The sequence below is a fragment of the Anabas testudineus genome, chromosome 3 (assembly GCF_900324465.2).
Source record: "Anabas testudineus chromosome 3, fAnaTes1.2, whole genome shotgun sequence".
NCBI classification, from domain to species: domain Eukaryota; kingdom Metazoa; phylum Chordata; class Actinopteri; order Anabantiformes; family Anabantidae; genus Anabas; species Anabas testudineus.
This window is the reverse complement of record NC_046612.1, coordinates 26,715,630-26,737,687: the sequence shown is the minus strand read 5'-3', so window position 1 is coordinate 26,737,687 and position 22,058 is coordinate 26,715,630. Positions and strand designations below refer to the sequence as shown.

Genomic DNA, 22,058 nt, shown 5'->3' with positions numbered 1-22,058 from the left:
GTCCGGCTGATGAAGTTTTCCTGTGCCACCGTGTTGTTCTCCTGTAGTAACAACAACATTAAAAATCTCTTCTACCATCGAAATCTTTCTCAGGCTTAAATTAATTTGCCATTAATTTTTTTTATGATGAATGTGTCTGAGAATACCTCAGTATGTGTCTACGTCATAGTTCATTGGCTACCACAGCCTCTCTGTTTTTATTTTAAAGGAAATCAATACTTGCAAATTAGTTGGCATTTTAACTTACTCCTGCTTCAGCATATCTGTCCCCTAAGCAAGTCTCACACTAGATTTATCCTCTTTACGTCCACAGACAAGCAGCAGGCAACAGGATTCTGAAGGTACAGAAGTGGAACCTCTTCCAGTCCCCTCACCTTCTCCTCCTTCCTTCCTTTTTGTAATGTGATTACATGCCTGTCAGAAGACGAAAAGAAAGTATGACACTGTCTTTGGGGTAATGGTTGGTTTAGATGTTTAGTTAATGTTCAGCTTATTTATGCTTCTGCAGTGAAGATGCAAGTGCCTGCAAGTGAGCATATACACTAACTAGCCACCTATACAAAAAATGTAATCCAATACAGCAGCTCTGCTGTGAATTCTACGTTTATCTAAATAGGAGGACCAAAGCATTACAAACACCTCAGAACATAAAATCCTCCCAGTTCCACTCCACCTGTGACCTTTTAAGAAGGAAGCCTTTAATCGTCATATGTCACAACGAAGCTAGCGTGGAGTGTCTTGCTGAAGGACAAACCTGGTGTCTGTGATGGGGTTTGAACCACCAAACCACTAGTTGGTGGGAGGGTTTCTGTGTGATTTTTTTCACCACTAAGGTGAATTCTTTCTGTGTACTACCAACAATGGCAACTGAGCAGATCACGCTGGAGGTAACAAATGTTGAACAGCAGTTATTTTACTGAAATCACTGGAACACAGAGACAGCTTCAGAGGACAGCTGCAGTGCTGCTGAGTGGTTATGGTTATGGATTCATGGTTATGGTATACCTACACCACAGGTATGGCATAGATTTGACACAGAGGCATAAATCAAGCTGTGTGTGTGTGTGTGTGTGTGTGTGTTGTCTCCTAATCATCAATACATGAAATGTTTTTCTTCATCTTTAGTTGGCTGAAAGTAAATCATGTGATGGATCAGCCCAGAGTAAGGAGGTGGGTCTTAAGAGGATTCCTCTTCTCAACAAGTTTTATTCCAGCTTTCATCTCTGACTCTGCCCCTGTTGACCTTCACAGCCTGCAGGGAGACGGCTTAACAGTGGGAAATCCACCTGCTCTGTTATTAACACACACACACACACACACACACACACACACACACACACACACACACACACACACACACACACACACACACACACACGAATCACAAAGCAAATGTAGCAATAAAATTCACATTTAGAACACAAGATTTATATATAGTTTATCCAATTCTTTCAGTCCATTATGGAACATCAATGATGCAGACAGTTCAGGAGCAAGAAACACTGTAATAGATTCCAACAGGCTCAGCTGCAGCAGTAAGAACAGTCTGACCTTCTGTTTGTACCACCAAAAAAAGGTCTTTATCACCACTGATCATCTTTCCAGCCTATCCTAACATCTCGCCATCCTGTTTTATAGGCTTTTTAGTATCAGTTAATCTGATAACTTATCAGCTGACAAACAACCGAACCACAGTGTTTTCGGTTATTAAGATTAGTCTTACAATATGTGTTTCACAACCAGCTGAGTTTCATGTTGAGAGTCATGTTTTTATTTTATTTTTTATGATGTTGCTGTATCATCTTAATATGGAATTTGGGGGTGCAGTCTTCTGAGACAATCCCAATCAAGAAAAGACAGAAATAGACCATGGCAGATGGAATGATTTACAGTACAGATGGTTGATCAAGCTCTAGGTGGGCGGCAAAGGTGTGCAGTGGTTAGAAATCTGGTATCACAGAAGAACCCAAATCCTCCAGCTGGTCGTAAAGCTGGTTGTAAATTTAGATTGTAAACAGTATGTCCAAACTGCCTATAGATGTGAATGTGTGCATGACATTTCACAGTGCTTAACTCTTCCCCCAGTTTGTTATGTGATAGCCTTATTCCAAAATTGATTAAGTTCATTATTTTTACATCAGAATTCTACAAAAAAATATTCTACATTTTTGCAAATGTCTTAAAAAATAAAAAATGTAAAAATCACATGTACATAAGTATTCAAAGCCTTAGCTCAATCCTTAGTTGAAGCACCTTTAGCACCAACTACAGCCTCACATAGTTTTGAGTATGATGCTACAAGCTTGGCACAAGCCTCCCATTCTTCTTTGCTGTACTTTTCAAGCTTCATCAGGTTGGATGTGGACTGTCAGTACACCGTCAGTTGCATATTCACTCCTTTGTTATCTTTGTTTGGTTGTGTGCTTGGGATCATTGTCCTAATATGCATTTTATCAATTTTGGAATAAGGCTGTAACATAACAAAATAGAGAAAAAGTTAAGAGCTGTGAATAATCTCTGAATGCACTGTATATGTGTGGCCCTGTGGTAGACAGGGATGAAACTGGGATTGGCTGCAGTGCACCCACCGTCCTTAACAGAAAAAGTGGTCTTGATAATGGATGGATGGATATCAAGCTTTGGATACACACAGAATATTTGTTAGTTGGTTAAATCCATTGTTGGTGTGGGTCCAGCATGGGATTCCTTGATGTCCTTGATAAAAAAAATGTCACACACACCCACATACACACACACACCACACACATTTAATGAGCACCATGAGTTGACAGGACTAACAAAATAATAGAGTCATATAAGAAATAAACAACTTCATCTCAAATTGGGCGCTAATCAATAACACTGACCCTGGTATTGCAGTAACACTGTGCATCTCTGCTGGATCAACCAGAGGAGTTCAATAACCAGGTCACTGTACTACTCTATGGAGCTCTGAGACTACATCAATTTTATCAGAGAAAAGGCATCAATTATTCACTAAAGCTGGAGCCTGGAGTCCTGCTCTCACACACACCTTTATGTGTGAGCAGTCTGTTCTTGGTAATAGTGGTTTTTATTTGTTGGGAGTTGATGTTAAAGCAGGGTGAGATACTGAGGTGTGTGTGCTTGTGTCTTCCAGTATTTATGCTTCACAAATGCCTGTCTACATGAGTAACAGTGTGTGTTTGTCTCAGCGTTGCAGGGCAGGGAGGATGGTTCCCAGGCAAGATCCAAAGCCCACCCTGAATCCATCTCCCTGACAGTAACCTAGACAGAAGAAGACATAGGGCATGAGTGTAATTATAAATATATGATTATGGATATTAATGTTAGTTAAATCATATAATGTAAAATCACAAAGGTCTACAGTTTGAGGATTCTGTCACATATAATTTCATTATTTGTTTATGACAAAGAAACTGTGGATGTGCCAGTATTTCCTAGACAGTTTCCAGTGATTTATCCACTGATCTGGCTACTCAGCTGAGTCTAACCTGTGATGGTGACTTCATCTCCATCTTCCAGGAATGTTCTCGTCTGTCCTTGTCCAAGGTTGATGCTCTTAGATCCTCTCCATGACAGTTCCAGCATGGAGCCAAAACTCTCTGGATCCTGGTGGGATATAGTAACTGTGTGAAAAACCTCTGTGTTTACATTTGATTTGATTAGTGCATCTTTTGACATACTCTGATGACAGTGGTTTTGGCTTCTAAAATTTTTTATTGTAAGTGTCACCAGGTCAGAGCCATGAGGTGTTATACTTCAAATCATAAGTGTTTTATAGGGGAAACAATGTTACAGGTATTAAAATATGCAAAGTCAACTATAAAAACAAAGATCAAGGAGATAAAATGCATAGACCCCAGAATATATATCTCTACATACAAAGGTACAGTACACAATTAAAAAATAATCCATATTAAACACTCACAGGTCCACTGATGGTACCAGAAGCCAGCAGGTCTCCTGGTCTGACGTTGCAGCCATTGACTGTGTGATGGGCAAGCTGCTGCTTCATGGTCCAGTACATGTACTAGAGGCAAAGAGGGATACAGAAGTAAAAATGGAAAAATGTTAGTGACACACTAATGACTGCAGGTCAGACCTGCTTTTGCAGCCAGGTGACAGCTGAGAGCATTGAGGGAGTCTGTACTAACAAAACCTGTGTAAAAAGAATGTTATCTTTACCTTAAAGTTTGACTTGCAGATGGTTGACGCCTCTGCCATGCTCTGACCTTAAAGAGCAAACAACAAAGGTTACTCACAGTGAAACAGGCATTTATGTCTTATAATGTCTCCTGATGTGCAACATCGGGTTACATTTATGACAATACTGTAACATACACAGTATCATTCACCTGTGCTGGATGACTCCACAACAGTACCTAAAGTTTAACATTTACTACTTATATTATATATTAGAACTCCCTTTTTGTGTGACAATAAATATTGTGTATGTTGATTGTTTTATCCTTCAACAGCTGTGGTTTTAGTACTAGTTACTCTGCAGATTTAGACTTTACAAACCTGTAAATTGGAGCTTAACAAAGAAACTGACAAATGGCATGCGTTTGTGTGGGCCACAAGCTGGAAGTTGTGTCTGAAAATAAAATTACCTCTACCACAGACCCAGATCTCATGAACACTCTATTCCCATTTTGGCCTGTGGCTACTAAATGCTACTTGTACATGTAGAGTTACAACTGAAGGATTGAGCAATTTTCTTTGTACAAACATCATCGCAGCAAAATTTTTGATGTAATAAAGCATCTCAGAACAGCCATAAAAAATGGTTAGAGTTAGGGGTTAAGGTTAGTGTTAGAGTTAGGGTTGGGTAAACTGATTTTTCTCAAATGGCCCTGGCTTGCGCCAATGGCAGTTTTATGCGGAAGACAATCCCAAATGAATTCCAGCATATGGTTAGAGTTAGGTATGAATCCTATTTGGTTAAGGTTAGGACTACAGTTAGGGTTAGGGTTAGGGTTAGGGTTAGGAGGGTTAGGTCAGTGTGTTAGGGTTTGTTTGTTAATACAAAATAGAACAGGCACCCAGTAGGTGTTCTCCGCATGGCAAAATACAAAGTAACAACTAAACACAACAAAGGCACAAGAGACAAAGTATCAACAAAATACAACAGCAGCCAGGTAAATTCAAAAGGGCATAAACAAGCGTGAACACACAAAGTAACAACAGAACAAGAACCAAAAGGGGTTAACAAAAAACGTGGTGTAAAAAAGGCAGGCAAAAAACAAAGGCAGAAGTACAAAGTCTGCCACGTCAGCGGAGTATTACAGCTACAAGTGTAGTGTAGTGTTTTCGCCTGCCCATTCAGAAACTGCGTGGAGGATGCCACCATTGGGGGCTGCCCTTTTGTTCTTGTCCATTTTGTTATCTGTCATTGTTGAGCTTCATCAACAACACAGAGATCCTGGCCCATTAATCAATAAATTAATTAAAACTCAACAATGTAGGTGCACAGCCACACTAGTCAGTGTCTCTTATTTGATGTCAGTCCTCTGACCTGACGAGACACGACTCTCCTTTTGTGCACCAATAGGTAATTATTACATTGCTAACGCAGCAATTCTTTCATATAACCACAGAAAAAAAGAATGGCATCTGTGGCCATTTCCGACTTCAATACTGTTTAGATTACGCCAAATGCATCTAAAATGGCATGATGCTGCCTCATATTGCAGCTTGAACACACAGTGAAAGTTACTGGCATGGGCATGGGTTTGCCTTTAGAAAACCCATGAGTTTTCTAAAGGCAAAGGAATTGGCTATTATATAATTAGACCCCAGGCAGTCATTGACAACAAAAGATTTGTAAAGTATAATAGCTATCCTTATGTTTAGAACTACAGTATGTTAGTTTTATGTTAGTATTTATGAACCCCCAAAATGTGTGTGTGTATGAAAATGGCTGCAGCTCCTGAATGTTTAATGCCACACTTGTGTCTGACACTTTTGTAGAATGGTTGTAGTAGTAACATTTCTCTTTAGCCAATCACTAATTTTTTAGGGTTGTCATCTCACCTTTTAGCATTTTGAAACCTCAATACAACTGATACTACTAAAAAGGTTTCAGATACTATTGCCAGATGGAAAGCCAGAAATGTTGAAATTCTTGAATTTATTATTCCTTTTTGTGTGTTGTAACATATATAATTTTTTAAAAGATAGGTGTCCAAGTAACCCATAATCAGAGGCTTAAAGTTTGACGTCAATGTGTGTTTGCACTTCCTGGTTTCAGTCTGGCCAATTCATATTTCCCAAGGAAAACTGTTCAGCCCAGTGATCCCACTATGGTGGAATGAGCTGCCTATCTCTGCACGCTCAGACACCTCACTTTAATATTTAAAAAACTGCTTTGCACAAAAAACGAATAAATAATAAAAACCTACTTTTCTGCTCTCTTGTTCTTACATCTCTTGAAACAGAAACACTTTTTTGATAGCACTTTGCTTTGATCTTTTTTCTTTTTGACTCGCTTTGGATAAAAGCTTCTGCCAAGTGACTAAATGTAAATGTAAATGTAAATGTAACTAATTGTATTTGTAAGATATAGCACAAAGTCTAGTCCTAATACATTTGCTGGATTATTGTACTGTAGAGGTTTTTTCCACAATGCACAGTAACAGCAATACTGTTAGTACAAATGTGTGTATTGTTTAGCCTTCCGCCTGTTGGTGGAAAATACACGTGGTAAAATATTAAGCAACATGGAAAAGAAAGAACATATGTACAGAGAGAAAGCTGTGAGGGGGAGACTCTAGATCACCTCAGGGCTTTTACTGCCAAGCAGTGTTTGCATGGCACATCTGTGGGAGTTTGTGAATAACTACTACAGTAAGTACACAGCAAAACAATGATAACAAATACTTAATTTGACAATGCTCACTTTGTACCTTTTAGTGACACAAACAGGTTAATGTTGAATGTGTATGCATCATGGTGTTGCAGGTAGGGGAGGGGCTCTGGATCCTGCATGAAGATGGAAAAAGAAACAAAATGAACAAGAAATACAAAGTAATTAACAGAGTACTTGATCATAAGTAAATGCTTGTTAACTCTAGTGAATGAGGCGTGATTAGTGTGAGTCACTGATGATCGACTACATTTCTTCAAAGTTGGTATTAAGTTTGTTCTTTGATTTGATGGAAAAATACTAATTTAGTACTGGTAAGTGATAAACAATACAAAGAAAACAAAAAGTCAGTTAATCTAGTTTGAAAACACAAATAATGTCTGTGAGTAGTTACTTAAGTTAGTGTACTAACCTGGATGGGGTTGGGCTCTATAAAAGGTAACAGTGCCTCCATGGGAACAACCCAGGGTGAAATTGTAGTCCCAAAGTTCTTCCCCAAGAAAGGACCCAGAGGAACATACTCCCATGCCTGGATGTCCCTGGCTGAAAAATAATTAGTAATTAGTAGTACAGCATAATATTAGACATGTTATGGTTTAATGGGGGTAATTTGTTACTGCCAGTCAGTAACAGGGATTTCAATATGTTAGATAGACATAAATGATGGGGGTTCTGCTGAACATGTAAAACATATGAAAATTACAAACTTTTTGAATGAACACACAAGTAACTTTTAAACAGGCTTAAAGAGAAGAAATGAGTTAGCAAATGTACTGTGGCACAGTTAGCAGGTTAGCAAGCCTGCAAATTATTCAGGTCTTTTATTGTATACAGTTCATAAAACTGTGACGAGAATAATGGATATGTGTAAAATCCAAAGTTTGAAACCACTGCTGATGTGCGTAACTTGTGTTTCCTGCATCAGAAACAATCATGCTACAGCAAGAATATAGCCACATTGGCTCTAAAGTACTTTGGAAAGGTGTTATCAAAGACAATAGTCACATGCTCTGTGGTTAGTCTATGTTTCAGCTTGTTTTGGAAAAACAACACATCAAATTATTTGTGCCAAATTAGAAACAATTTGCCCAATGAGTCAGGCAATAACCTCCTGTGTCACCACAGACAACCAATTAAAATATTAGAAATTTATGAAGAAATTACATGGGAGAGCTGTTCTGTTGTTGAAAAGATGCTGACCAATGACAAGTTATCATAAGTTATTAAGTTGTCAAAAAAAAAAGATAAAAAGTTGACTATATAAAAATTTGACAAAAAATAAAACTGATGGACAAAGGTGAGGCCAAAAGTATATGACAAAAAAGAGGAAAGAAGGTGCAAAGAAAGTAAAAAGAAAAATGAAGGAAAGAGAATGTAAGAAAAGAAAGACAGTGTTAAAAAGAAGTTTAATAAAAAGGAGAAAGCAGAAAAGAAGTTTAATTAACAGATATATAAAGCACGTGAAAACAAGAAGGTAAACATAAAAGTAAAAGATAGAATAAGGAGAATCAAAAATGGTAACCAGAGAGAGAGAGTAACCAGAATCTTGACATTTCATATGCTTTAAGTTTGTAAATCATGTCATTTTGCTAACATGTGCTGAGATTTTGAATATTCAAATTCCAATGGAAACTTGTTCCACTAAATCTTTGACTACACAAAAGCTATTGTTCATACTGGAAAAATTCCAAGACTGTGAGCACACTGATATATTTGAAGAAATTCAAACAAATAAAGGTTTTGTTGTGATTTACAAACAGCCTTCATGTCTGATTTGGAGTAGAGATTTTAGACTCATTTTACAGTGCCTATAAAAGGTTGGTGACTTTGACAAAAGAAAATTCAGAAAATACCGCATTAATGTCAAAGTGAAAACAGGTTTCTACAAAGTAATGTAGAAATAAAAATATGTAAGGTGAACAAGACGCAATTTTTGTTATAGTTATGAAAGATGTAAGTTGACTGGAGAAGAGAAGAAAGAACAAATAAGTTGTTAAAAGTTGAAGGGGAGCCCTCATGGCGAGAGTTTCATCACGCGCTCTGGCTGAGCCAACATTCCGTCATTCAAACAATGAAGACGTTGACAATGGAGAAAAAAATTATTAGAACTTAAACTGCCAAAACTTAAAAAGTATAAAAGATACTTGACTTAAAGCGAAAAAGTTGAAAGTGTCTGCAAGTCAAGGGGTCAAGTTTAAATGATGTTTCTACAGCAAAGTATGATGATACAGGAAGTTGACCACACAAGGAAAGTTGACAGGAAGTTGAACAGTGATTCTCATAGAAATTAATAAAAAAAAACATGAAAAAAGTTAAAAAAGTAATAGCACATGTCGCCTAAAGAAGACACATTTAGAATGTCGTTAAAGTGTTGAGAACTAGTTAACAACTGAAGAAACAGGCAGAATAATAATAATATTTAATGAGAGCTGTTGCACAGTTTTCCTACTAAATTTGAATTAGTATTTAGTTTGCTCATATTGACAAATATTATTATAATGATTCAAAAAGTATTGATCTATTTTTGTGTTCCAATTTGATCCATAAGAATTTTTATTCTTTCACTTAAATTAGTTTAAGCTCTGAATAATAACAAATGAGAACTAGCAACAATTACTCTACAAGAAGAAGCTTTAAAATTGAGGGTGAGCCTCACTCAAAAACCTTCAGAAACAAATATTTCTGCACGTATGGGATGGTTTCATCTTAATTGAATCAGAATTACATGAAGTTTCCAAATGAAGCACGAAAAATGAGATACATTACATAAGATGCATAACTGCAGCTTAAAAACAAGAAATGGGGACTAAAAATCTATTGTATCCTTAATATGAGGAGTTAGGACATCTCAGCTAGAAGCACCTGGGTTTGAATCCACTGGGTCAGTCATGTGCCTGTCTGTGTGGAGTTTACATGTTCTCATCATACTCTGGCTTCCTCCCACAGTGCAAAGAATGCAATTAGGTTCATTGTTGACTTTATATATTGTATTGCCTATTGGTGTGAATGTGAGTGTGAATGTTTATTTTCTCTATATGTCAGCCCTGTGAAACACAGGAACGTTTTGCAGTTCAAAATGATTATATATAATACTGTATGAATGATTACATGGAAAACTAACTACAGTAAGTATGCCTTTTAGTTAATTTAGTGATGTTAAAAGGTACAATATTTCCCTCTCAAATATAGTGCAGTAAAAGTATAAATATATATAGTATAGTTTAATATAATAGTAATAGTATTATTTAAATCCCACTATTCTTAGATTTACAAGCTGAAAGAATAAATTAAATCATTTGATGCCAGTGTCTTATTACGCTCCTCTGGTCCCTGGGCTTCTCCACTGTGAAGCTAATGAAGCAACAGTGAGATAATCTTCTACTGGAAGAACTTTTATTCAGTTGTTTTGTCAGTCTGCTCTCACTATTTTCTTCTGTCCTCACACCCAGATACAGCCCATTGGCCAAGCCTTCTCCTCACCCACTGTGAGCCTTTAATAAAATCACATTTCAATTAAACCACTGCGTGCCACTGAAAAAAGAGAGGAAGATGGAGGGAGGAGGCATTTACCTTCCAGTGCACTGGTGTAGATAAACTTTTGGATACTAAAGACAGCCCTTTCTGAGCCCTGAATAGACTGATCTCCCGAGGGCTTCAGCAGTCAAGTACAAAATAAAAGCAATGTTAGCTCACTTTCAAGCTGCACATTCAGCAGAAATGTCAAGTGAAACAGTTAAAACACAGTGCTGCAGGGCTGCCCCTGGAATATTCAGTCTGGACAACATGTTACATTTCAAAGACAGAACACCAACTCCTTATTTACTGGATAGCTTGACCATTACGTAAATGGTAAATGTTCTGCACTTATATAGCTCTTTTCTACCTAGCTGGTACTCAAAGCACTTTGCACTGCGTCTCATTCATCCATTCGCACACACAAGCACACACACTGATCTAACTCACCAGGGGCAACTTGGGGTTCAGTATCGTGCTCAAGGACACTTTGGCATGTGACATGGCAGCCAGAAATCAAACCACCAATCTTATGATTGGTAGACAACTGCTCTACCTATTGAACCACAGTCACCCTACGTCAGTCTTTTGACCTACGTAGTTGAGTTCACATCATAAATCGAACACCTCAACAGCATTTGGTCAAACTTTCCATGACATCCACTCGTACTAACCATCGTATTTAAATCCAAGGCAACCTGTTCATATATTACATAGCCAAATAGATAATATCAGACAACTTACTCTTTAATTGTTCTTAACAGGATAAATGCTTATTTACATATTTCACATGATGGACAGTTTCCCATGCAACTCTCTGGTATCTCAACACTAAAACAGAGATAGAAACAAATAAACAGCGTGAAACTGGCATTATCTTGGCAGAATAACCACATCTTACTCAAATGGCAAGAAAACCTCTGGCAGCACACTTCCATGCATCCATTCATATCCTAACCACTCCTATGAGTCGCAGGTGCTCTGGAGCCTATCCCAGATGTCACTGAGGCCGTGCTGTAAAACAACTTTTCACAGCACAGTAACTCATTATGGTAATAACCATAAGGCCATAGCTTGTAGTTCACTCAACAGCTCCACAACCAGATCATTAGATAAACAATATGTTTGTTTTTCTTCCTAATCTTTCGAAATATATTACCATTAGGAGTAAACAAACTTTCTGGACTCATTCTGTGATTTCTCCTTTAAATGTAAAAGGCACCTGTCTTTCAAAGGTTTGAAATTCAGCCACAGTAAATCACTTTCAGGCTTGATAAATCACAACATTTGTGTATTTGCAATTTCTCCTACCTGTATTTTTGTGCACCTGAGCATTGCTTCACTTCTACAAAATCCACAGCTTGTGCTATTTTGTTCATTTCTAAGATACAGTTGTCTATAGGGGTGACCGTACCTCAGCTGGTACAGCAGTCATCTATGAAACCCAGGGTTGCTGGCTCAATTCTCGGTTCCACGTGTCATGTCCATAAACAAGACATTAAACCCCAAACCCTCAGCACCTCAAGTGGGCAGCTGGTCCACAAAGAATTTCCCCAAGTGGATTACTAAAGTATCAATAATTTTTATTGTTATTATTATTGTGATCATTTGTAGCTTGTGGCTTTTTTGCAGGTGTTATAAACTTTGCATGTGATTTGGTACATAAAAAACCTTTAGTAAATCAGGGCCCAAAAGTGGATTTCCTGTTTCCTGCTAGTCAGAGGAGCTGAAAGTGTGGACTCAATCCTTAATTAGACTGCTGCTGCTGTATTCCATCCTTCACTTCACTCTGTCGTAGGTCATAAAGCAGTAATAGTTGCCACTGTGCTTTATACACACAGGGCTGATGTGGGCTCTGCCAAAAGAAAAACTACTTGTACTGAAAGTGCCACTTACTGTATATTCTAAATTACCTCCTAAATCCAGCCAGTTAGGCTGTGGCAGAGAATAAAAGCTTTAGATAGCAGTTGGCTATATAGTGCTGCCACATGGAGAGGAGCAACAGGAAAGCTGTTCTGTCATGTTAAATTAATCACTGGGAGGCTGGAAATATGAAACTTGTTCATCATCAATCCTCATCATCAAATATCTACTGTAAATAATCAGGTCAAAATGACCTCATTCTCAGTTGTCTATCCATTCAAGTATTACTGATCTTGCTTAAAAAAAATATATTGTACACTCTCTTAACGCATGTCGTACAAGATGTGTATATTTTAAATGTTACTGATTGGTTAAAGAGCGTGTATTATGCAAAATCCGTAGTTGCTGGATTAAATTCAAGATTCTGACTGTCTGTCAGCTTTTCTCAGACTCCAGAGTAAGTGGAATTTTCCAAGAGACATCTTTCACCTTTTATGTCACCTTTATAACTTAGTGCAGCTCAGCTGTGTCTGATCTCCTGCCACAGAATTTCCATGATCATGCTGCTTTGTCTTAGTAACTTGTAGTGTCTTTGTATTTTTTATTTGTTTTGGGTTTTTTTCAGCTTCATTCGTGGTTCACAAATATTAGACACATCAGCAAAGGGAGCAGTCTTCACCTCAACACCAGTTGTTTTTGAGAGGGCCTGTTTGCACACATGCTCACAGTGACATGGTTTTTTTAGCAATGTACAGGCACATTTTGGGGAGTTCATGGATCAGTTTTTAAGCCACAATAAGGCATATTAAGGGCACTTGCGTTTTGAGACACTGGTCTATAACAGACAGTGAACAACCCTGTGTGCACAATGTGTGTTGAATTGTTAGAGGACCGAAATACTAAATATTCCAGAGACTTTGGCCAAACAAACAAGCAACTATTTACAGTCGATTTGCTTTTTCTAAGTCAGACACATGAAGGTTAGTTTTGATCCTCTGAAAGAAGAACTCTTGGTCCTTGGTTTTTTTCATTTAAACTGTGACTATGCATGAAGGTCAATTTATTTATATAGCGCCAATCTACAAAGTACTTTACAGTGTAACTTATCTGGAAGTTGAAACATGGATTACAAAAAGAAAAATCAGTTGCCATGACTCAACTTCCAGATAACTTCACCTGGATGACTGAAAATCTTCATCGACATATTTACAGTGTAAGGTTTCAGACCTTACAGAGTATATATAAAATTTAATAGAAAACCCAACTATCCCACTTGAGCAGCACTAGGTGATTTACACTGCATGGGTTTTACAAGGTTTAATGAAAAAAGGTGAGAGAGTATACAAAGTAGCAACAAAACTTGGCAAAACATGACTAGGCACAGAAATAAGAAAAAATAAAAGTAACAAAAGAAGAATACAGCTGAACACAAAAACAAAAAACTCAGCGAGGCACAAAGCAAGAATAAAAACTAGGGAGTTACAAATCAAGAACAAAGTAACAACAAAAGGCACAGCCAAAAGGGCAGGAAAAACTTACAAAAGCTAAGGTGCAAAGTCTGTAATCCGAGGGCAGGTCCAAGAGCAGGAAGTAAACCAAAGTAAAAGAACAAAACAGCGACAGGCTCGTGACACTGAGTGACCTGATGAGCAACCACTCCTGATCCACAGCCACTATTTGAGGTAATACTTGATTGATTTACTTGATTACACGGTTGCCCCCTATAGTTTAGGGCGCAACCGTGGCTCAATTGATAGGGCAGTCATCTACTAACCCCAAGACACTGAACCCCCGAACCCTTGGCGCCTCAAGGTGGCAGCCTGTCCACAAAGAATTTCCAAAAGGGGGAAATTCAATTAAAGGTTTAGAGAGTAGAGGTTTTCAGATATATCCACTCATGTTGATAAAAACGTCTGCTATTGAATGTGAATACGTTTGAAGCGACATCATGTCAGTGATTAGAGCTGTTGATTTGACAGCATCAGCTTCCAGTGCAAACATCAGACCAGTCACACAGACTTTACTGGTTTGAACATCTGTCCTGAAAGACATACTTAGTTTATGATTCAGCCTCACTTAGCTTGTAAAGGGACCTCTAATTCTTCAAAATATCTTTCAGTGTTGAGAAATATAAAACATAAAACATGACTGTTCAAACCGTTAAAAACCTGATTTGTAGTACATTTTGGTTAGTTTTCATTCCTGGAAAAGAACCCTCATAGTTTTACAGGTCATCTAGGATGTGAAGAAACCTTAAAGCACATATAACAATCATAAAGTCTGTGTGATTTGTTGTGCTCTTACCACTCCAGTCATTCATGAGTGTCATGCCAAAGATGTGTTCATGGGCTTTGCTGATTGGAATGGGCTCACCAAGTGTATTCCCTCCTCCAACAAAGAAAGCCTAATCAGGGAAAATAAGCTGTTTTAAATGCATCAAAAAATGAAATACTGATGTTTGTAGCACTCAATAATATACATGGTGACAGAAGACAGAGAGAAATTTAACTTACTCAGATGTTGAAATGAAGTCATTTCAACATCTATGCAAACATTGTAAAAATTTGATAAGATTAAGTTAACACTGCAGTCACCATCTCCAATTCGATGTCCAACTGCTTAGAAGGGCCAAACACTGGAGGTTTTGCTAAGAGAAAGGAAAACACAGACATGGTTATTATCAGCTGTAAGCTCCATATCATCTAGATAGTTGGTGGAAATCCACTTTACATTTAAAGCCAAACAGCTGGTTCAGACAGATACATCTTTAAGTATAGCTGTTAAAACTATTGAGCATTAATGTGATTGCTTGAGAACAGATAAAAAAAAATTATTGAACATTCAAAAAATGTTATATTTAATTATATTGAACATAAAAAGTTCTGCTAGAAGAATCTGGTGGAGTACTACCTGATTCCAGGTTTGATTTGTGTTAATATGAGAAGAACCATGTTCAATCAAACCCCAATGCTTTGGGGCGTGCCTTCATCAGGGGCCAAACAAAAACCAATAGAAACCCATTCCAAGTGCATTAACTGTCTTCTGAAAAATGTTCTGCTACAGGAGATTACTTACACATCCACTCCAAAAGTCAAATGATTATTTTTTCCCACCAACAATGAAACATATCCTGTTCTAAAGATAATGTATTTAATAATTTCTAAACAATGTGGAAGACATAGTTTTTCCACACCATCTGCTTTATGGATCTTGGTAAGTGTACTATTTTCTTTTCCTCTCTCAGCAGGTATAACATTGTTTTCACATAAAACCCCCATCCACGACCGGACTTTAATTTTGATTTCTCTGATGAAGAGCTTCTAAATAAATGCACATAAAGCCATAAATACATTTCTGGGGCAACAGGGGAAACTCAAGTGAAGTTTGAACTTGTCTCACGCTCATAAAGTACAGCATTCACAAAGTCTGTATTAGTGCCTGCTTGTGAGAAGGAAGACTTGATTTCAATTCCATTTATTTTTCTTTATTTATATAAAGTAAAGTTAAAGTTAAATTACAATAAAAATCATTTCAACTGTACAGTAAAGTTAAGTACAGTAAATTGCACTAGGCAACATTTATAGTGGGAAAACCCACTTAAATGTGGAAGAATGTGTGGAATAACAAAGACAATACCTCTGGTTCTACTGCACTGGTTTTGATCCTTTAATAGCTGTTTACTGTGAGATAAATACTATTACAGGAGTATTTTTCATGGTTGCATGATACTGTATTGTAATAAGGCTTTATTTCTATGTAATGAGCTAAGATTTCAGTTGAGTAACAAGAGACACATGATAAGTCTAACAAAGCCAAGCATTAATAAACATAAGAATCTTACTTGCTTCAGGTCTCATCTGGCCTGAGGGGCGGCGGATGGGGGTCCCAGAAACAACTACTGACGATGCTCTGCCATGGTATCCCACTGGAAGCCTCAACCTGCACAACACAAAGCCACAAGGTTACCCTCCAGTTACCAACATGCCACAGTGGGAAAATAAGGTTTGTACTTGGATTGATTTCATTTAGTTTAGTTACATTGTAATGACCAAGTCAGACACATGGAAATATGGAGATTAGAAATGAATATACTGCTGTTTTTCTATTTCTTATTAACTCTCTTCTCAGTGTTACATTAGTTACAGCCTAAATATTATAACCACCTGTGCCTAATACACTCTTCATTCGCATACCACCAGAACTGCTCTGATTTCCAGGGGTATGGACTCAAGACATCCAAGATGTTAGCGGCAGCTCTAAAGTCTGTTGGTTGTAAGGTGGAGCTCCTCCACCTCAATGTTGGGACTTTCCACTGGAACATAGATGGCTTCTCTCATACCCTTCTCATACCACCAGTCTTCTCTGTCTAAAATGTGTACACCATTGACATCAGGAGTTACTTGTCCAGTGTTGTGTCATCCAACTATTTGAAAGCTGCACAGTTTCTCCAGTGTAGAGCTCTGAACACTGCTCACGGCATTGGAGTGCTTACACTATCTTCCTCCTCTTGTGTTTTGGTCCAGTGCAATCAAATAGGCCGGCACAACGGAGAATATCTTTTATCATTCATACTGAAAGTCTTGCCCTGAGTCATAGTAACTGGACTTCCTTCTATTTAGGTTGAAACATTTCACCACTCATTCAAGTAGCTCATTCAGTCTGAAAATGGTTGGTTAGAGACCACAAATCTATCTTCAGACTTAAGAAGCTACTTGGATGAGTAGTGAAACGTTTTGACCTAACAAGAAGGAAGTCCAGTTGCCATGACTCAACTTCAAGATACATTTGTCAAAATGTACACAGTTAGAAATCTTTCTGGTACCCTAATATATAACTAAAAAAACATGGTCCATTCATAAAAACCAAACTGCCCCTTGAAATCTGATGGCTCTGAAAGCCAGAAATACCAGCCTGCAATCACCTGTTTAACTACAGCACAGCATGTCAGTGGGAGACTGAGATGCCTCTGGTGCTTTAGCATTCCCCCCTCAAGGATTCTAAATGAACGTTGTTCGTGCTGTGTGATTGAGCCTTGCGGCAAGGATGCTTCTGGGACCCTGCTTCTGTGCACACTGACACTCCGAGGCTCAAATCAATTAAAGAAACCTTCTGGCATCCATACACATATCACAGCCTTGAGACACACTGAACAGTTTGTTTCAGTCTGTTTCTCAATATTTGCCCTAACACTGGGAATATATTAGAGCCTCTCAGAAGGCTTTTTGCTTCCTCTCTACAGCTGTTAGTGTCTGTTGTTGGTTTGAATGTTTGTGTACCAGTTTGGCATCAGCGCATTCTCCTTTCCCCGAAACATGATGCCAACATTCGTGGCGTGATCTCTGGAGGAGTAGAAGTCAGTGTAATCACCTGGGAAAAATGAGAGAAGAGATTATGGAAAGAACAAGTCATAGTATCCACATCTACAGACGTGGACAAAATTGTTGGTCTCCCTTCCGTTAAAGATAGAAATTCCGACAAATGTCACTGAAATAACTTGAAACTGACAAAAGTTATAATAAATAAAAATGTACTGAAAATTTACTCGTGAAAATCAGACATTACAATAGAATTGTGGCTCAAAATTAACATTTAAAAAAACAAACTAATGAAACTGGCCTGGACAACAATGATGGTTCCTTAATGGTACTTAATATTTTGTTTCACAACCTTTTGAAGCAATCACTGCAATCAAATGATTTCTGTAACTGTCAATGAGACTTGTATACCTTTTAACAGGTATGTTGGTCCACTCCTCACAAGCAAACTGCTCAAGCTGTCTCAGGTTTGAAGAGTGCCTTCTCCAGACTGGATGTTGCAGCTCTTTCCACAGATGTTCAATGTGATTTAGATCAGGAATCATAGAAGGCCACTTCAGAAAAGTCCAGTAATTTGTCCTTAGCCGTTCTTGGGTTTAGCTGTGTTTTGTGTTATTAACCTGTTGGAGGACTATGACCTGTGACAAGGATGGAGCAAAGTAGCCCCAGAACATAACCAAGCCTCCTCCGTGTTTCACAGTAGGTACACTTTACTTGACTTTGTAAGCTTCATTTTTATGTCTGTGAACATAGAGCTGATGTGACTTGCCAAAAAGTTCCAGTTTTGTCTCATCTGTCCAAAGGACATCCTCCCAGAAGCTTGGTGGTTTGTCAATATGCATTTTCTTATTTTATTTTATTTTTTACGATTTGCTGTCATCAGTGGAATCCTCCTAGGTCGTCTTCGATTAAGTCCTCTTTGGCTTAAACAGTGATTGATGGTGTTATCTGACACCATCACCCAAAGTGGTTTTGGGTTTTTTAGTTACCATTTGTATTTTCTGTCTCTTCAATTTGTCAATTTTCCTCTTGCGGCCACTTCCAGGAAGGTTGGCTACATTCCTATGGACCTTAAACGTCTGAGTAATATGTGGAACTGTAGTCATAGGAACATCTAGCTGCAGCTTACAGCCTTTGCCTTTAACATGTTTGTCTATCTTTTTTTCTAATCTCCTGAGACAACTCTCTCTTTAGTTTTCTGTGATCCATGATACCAAACAGCACAGTGACCCCTATTTACCCTTCAAATAGGCAGACTGAGTGATTACAAGCATGAAGACACCTGTGATGCTTATTACAGGATACACGTTAGTTTAACATGTCAAATGTTTTCTAGGGGTACCATAATTTTTGACCCGGCCAGTTTCATTTAAACTTCTGTTGAACTACAACTCAAAAGCTATGTCTGATTTTCAAAATGTTTAGTATATATTTATTATGGCTTTTGGCAGTTTCAGGTTATTTCAGTGACCTTTGTGGGTTTTTCTTTTTTTTAAGAGGGGTACAACAATTTCCACGTGTGTACATGTACAGTACTGTGATCTACTTTTTTAATGAAGTTTATCAGCATAAACCTGACTGACCGAGCCAATGAGTAAGTGATAGAAATGCAATATGTTATTAAACAGTGCCCCCTGGTGCTGATGTATTTGTTGTTTCCTTCTTTAGTGAAAGAATGAGTTCTGATAATAGGAGTTCTAACACTGAACACAGGAGAGCCTCACCAATGTCTGCAGGAAGATGCATGGTGGCTGTGCTCTGATGAACAAATGCTCTGTAGAGACAAGGGCAAAAGCACAGGAAGCTCAGATGAAGTAAACTGTCCCAAGAAAGGACTGAAAGTCAGTCAACAAATCAAAGCCCAAAGTGTGGGAAATTAAAATAAAAAAAAGAAGACCATGGAGTTAGCTGAGGTGGTGGTTCTAGGGGAGTTCCTGCATCTGTACTGTAGCATTCCACTAAGGAAGTCAGTGACCCAGCTGCAGATCGAGTTATTAAGGCTTAGCTGGCTCATCGTTATATTCAGATGATTGATATTTGACGGATCAGTAAAATAATTTTGCTTACCACAATAATTACTGAGTCAGACTATATCAGACTATAGTCGCAGACTAGCTTACATTTTATGTTTCTGAAGTTTTTTTTCTTCTAACAGTCTTTTGGTCATGATGAAGGAAAAACCACTATTTCAATCAATTTCACTGATCTTCTATAGACTAGACTAGAAAATGCAGTGATAGCTGTAACTTACTAATACCCAGTATTCCAGATTATATTATATTATGACCTCTATCTGTCATCTGAGGTGAGGCTGTCACAGCAACAAAAAATACGTTCTGGAGGTTTGAAACGCCTGGGAAACTTCATGTACTGTATCTAATGAACTGATTGCTAATTAAAAGCTTGACAAGAACAAAACTTTTTTCTAGGAATATCTGTCTTCCACGTACAGCTTCACAACACATATTTGAGTCAAATAACAATGTTATCAGCATTTCCATCAGGGTGTACGGCACTGATGAAGAATATTAAACGGTTGTATAGATTGTAAGCAAATACTAAATCATTAAACTAGTTAACACCCCAGTTAGTGAGGTCATATAGGATAGTTTGTCTTTAACAGCTGATGAAAATGTCTGTAAAATCACTAATATAGGTCAGAACATAACAAGGCAAAGCAGAAGATGATGTAAGCCTGTGTGCTATGTACAAATCTACATCTGCAGACTCTAAACAGACTGACCTGCTCTGAAGGCTGACATCATCTCTCAGCGTGCTCTCAGTTGCTGATAGCAACACTTGCAAGGTCCTCCTAGCCTCCCTCCAGGCTTCATAACCAAGAGCCATGAAAGCATTCAGAGTGGGCTTGTAGCAAGAAAAATAGAGCAATTAAAACACGATTCATTAAGCATATAATCAGATCACATAATTCTTGTGTTCTGAGACACTTACAAACCTGGCAGCCCATTCATTCAAGTGAAAGATGTTCATCTTGTAGTTCAGCACATATAAAACACCTGATCGTTTTAAATTTGGTCTAACCTGGTTGACAAGTGGAAAAACTACATATTACAGTTCCGACCCACTCATTGTGATCAATGTGTGTGTGCTCTACAGCTGTCCTCTTCTAGTCGTTAGCTCTACAATTGGTAAACTCTGACAAACATTGGGCTTTGGGTTGGGTTTTTGGCAACAGTTGGGGTCACCATGACCTAGATGACTGAAAATCTTCACATACATTTAGTTCAATCTATTGGGAAGGATCTGGGGTGTCTTCTACCACTGCCAGTGGCTGCTTCACTATGTTTTGCAAAAACCTTTGTCCAATTTAAATGGCTGGAATGTCAAGGCCACAAAAATGTAATGTCCCATATCATATTATAAAATTATAGCATGACATATAATGGAATTATCAAACTACATACAGTATAATATCATGTATAATAGTGTTGTAAATACAACGGCCTGATGTTCCTCTGTGTCTCTGATTATCTTAGTGACTAAACTCACCTGGTCAAAGACATTCTGATATTTGGAAATCACAGGTCCTTGAAAAAAAGACTTTATCACACTGAGGTCCAGGATCAGGTCTCCAATGGCAACACCAATACGATGTTTGGGCTGGGAAAAAGAAAAATCACATGATCAACACTATGTTCACTAACCTGCATCTAAGTGGTTTATGAGGTTATGCAACTCTCAGTTCTTCCTTTACCATTTTTATGGTGTTGCATTTTATACATGTAGTTTGATTTTGTGTAGCATTTTTACTGGATTTATAATTTTTGTGGGGGGTGGAGCAGAATCAACTGGACCACTGCATCTGGTATGCAACACACTTACATACATATTTTTTGTTTCGAAACTCAGAACAACTAAGTAAGGAAAGATCACTTACATTATCAGATGTGGAGAATATTCCATAAGGGAGGTTGTGGTAAGAGAAATCCGAAGTTGCATCTACTTTTATGAAGGACATTGTCTTTGGCATCGGTGTTCCACTCAATAGTACTGAGTTACTGAATAACTGAACAGCAGCAGTAATAGCTTCCAGATGTTTCACTCTGTGCACGCCTGCCTCCCACAGCATGGCCAATCACGTGCTGCCTATAGTATCCACCCTAATGTGGACCTCTGCAAGTTAATGGAAACCAGTCTGCTACATGACTAAGCAAAAAGTGGAGCCTAGGCTTTTTTTTAGAAATAAGGAAACAAGTTCAGTTTTGGAAATTTTACTTGAGCATGATCACTGGCAATGAAATTTTTCTTTTATATTACATTTAAAAATGTCAGTTTAAAAATATCTCAACCAAAGGTCAATCTCACACACACACACACACACACACACACACACTTTGGTATGACATGTCATTGTGAGTCACTGTGAGGACAGTCATTGACATAATGCGTTTTCTAGCCCCCTACTACAAATAGGCCATGTTAATCTACTCTTTATTGATATTATATTTATCGCTTGTACTGCCTTACCTTAACCC

At 38.0% G+C, this 22,058-nt stretch overlaps 1 protein-coding gene across 2 annotated transcripts; it reads right to left on the bottom strand.

Annotated features, from left to right (window-relative positions):
• Nucleotides 1–1,076: 1,076 nt before the first annotated feature.
• On the bottom strand, nt 1,077–21,593 carry fah (fumarylacetoacetate hydrolase (fumarylacetoacetase)). Of its 2 annotated transcripts, XR_003299913.1 has the most exons (15): nt 21,461–21,593; nt 21,073–21,183; nt 20,306–20,427; nt 19,287–19,336; nt 17,524–17,614; nt 16,089–16,186; nt 14,842–14,894; nt 14,552–14,651; nt 7,284–7,414; nt 6,912–6,987; nt 4,189–4,235; nt 3,932–4,033; nt 3,495–3,612; nt 2,589–3,267; nt 1,077–1,286 (listed from the first exon to the last, which is right to left on the bottom strand). XR_003299913.1 is itself a non-coding variant. In XM_026378908.1 (14 exons), exons 1-14 carry the CDS (start codon nt 21,551–21,553, stop codon nt 3,191–3,193), a joined length of 1,269 nt encoding a protein of 422 aa, XP_026234693.1. In that variant the 5' UTR covers nt 21,554–21,593; the 3' UTR covers nt 1,388–3,190. The 2 variants fall into 2 exon arrangements, 1 of the variants encoding a protein (XP_026234693.1); XM_026378908.1 differs by lacking the exon at nt 1,077–1,286 and having other exon boundaries at nt 1,388–3,267.
• Between the last annotated feature and the right edge of the window lie 465 nt (nt 21,594–22,058).

What these genes read in the sequence shown, in the direction of transcription:
- fah (XM_026378908.1), bottom strand. Translation starts at nt 21,553, where the DNA reads ATGCCAAAGACAATGTCCTTCATAAAAGTAGATGCAACTTCGGATTTC. An exon ending in ACTCATGAATGACTGGAGTG is followed by an intron (nt 7,415 to 14,551) that starts GTAAGAGCACAA and finishes ATTATTTTTCAG; the next exon opens with CCAGGGACATCCAGGCATGG. An exon ending in CTGGTACCATCAGTGGACCT is followed by an intron (nt 3,613 to 3,931) that starts GTGAGTGTTTAA and finishes ATATCCCACCAG; the next exon opens with GATCCAGAGAGTTTTGGCTC.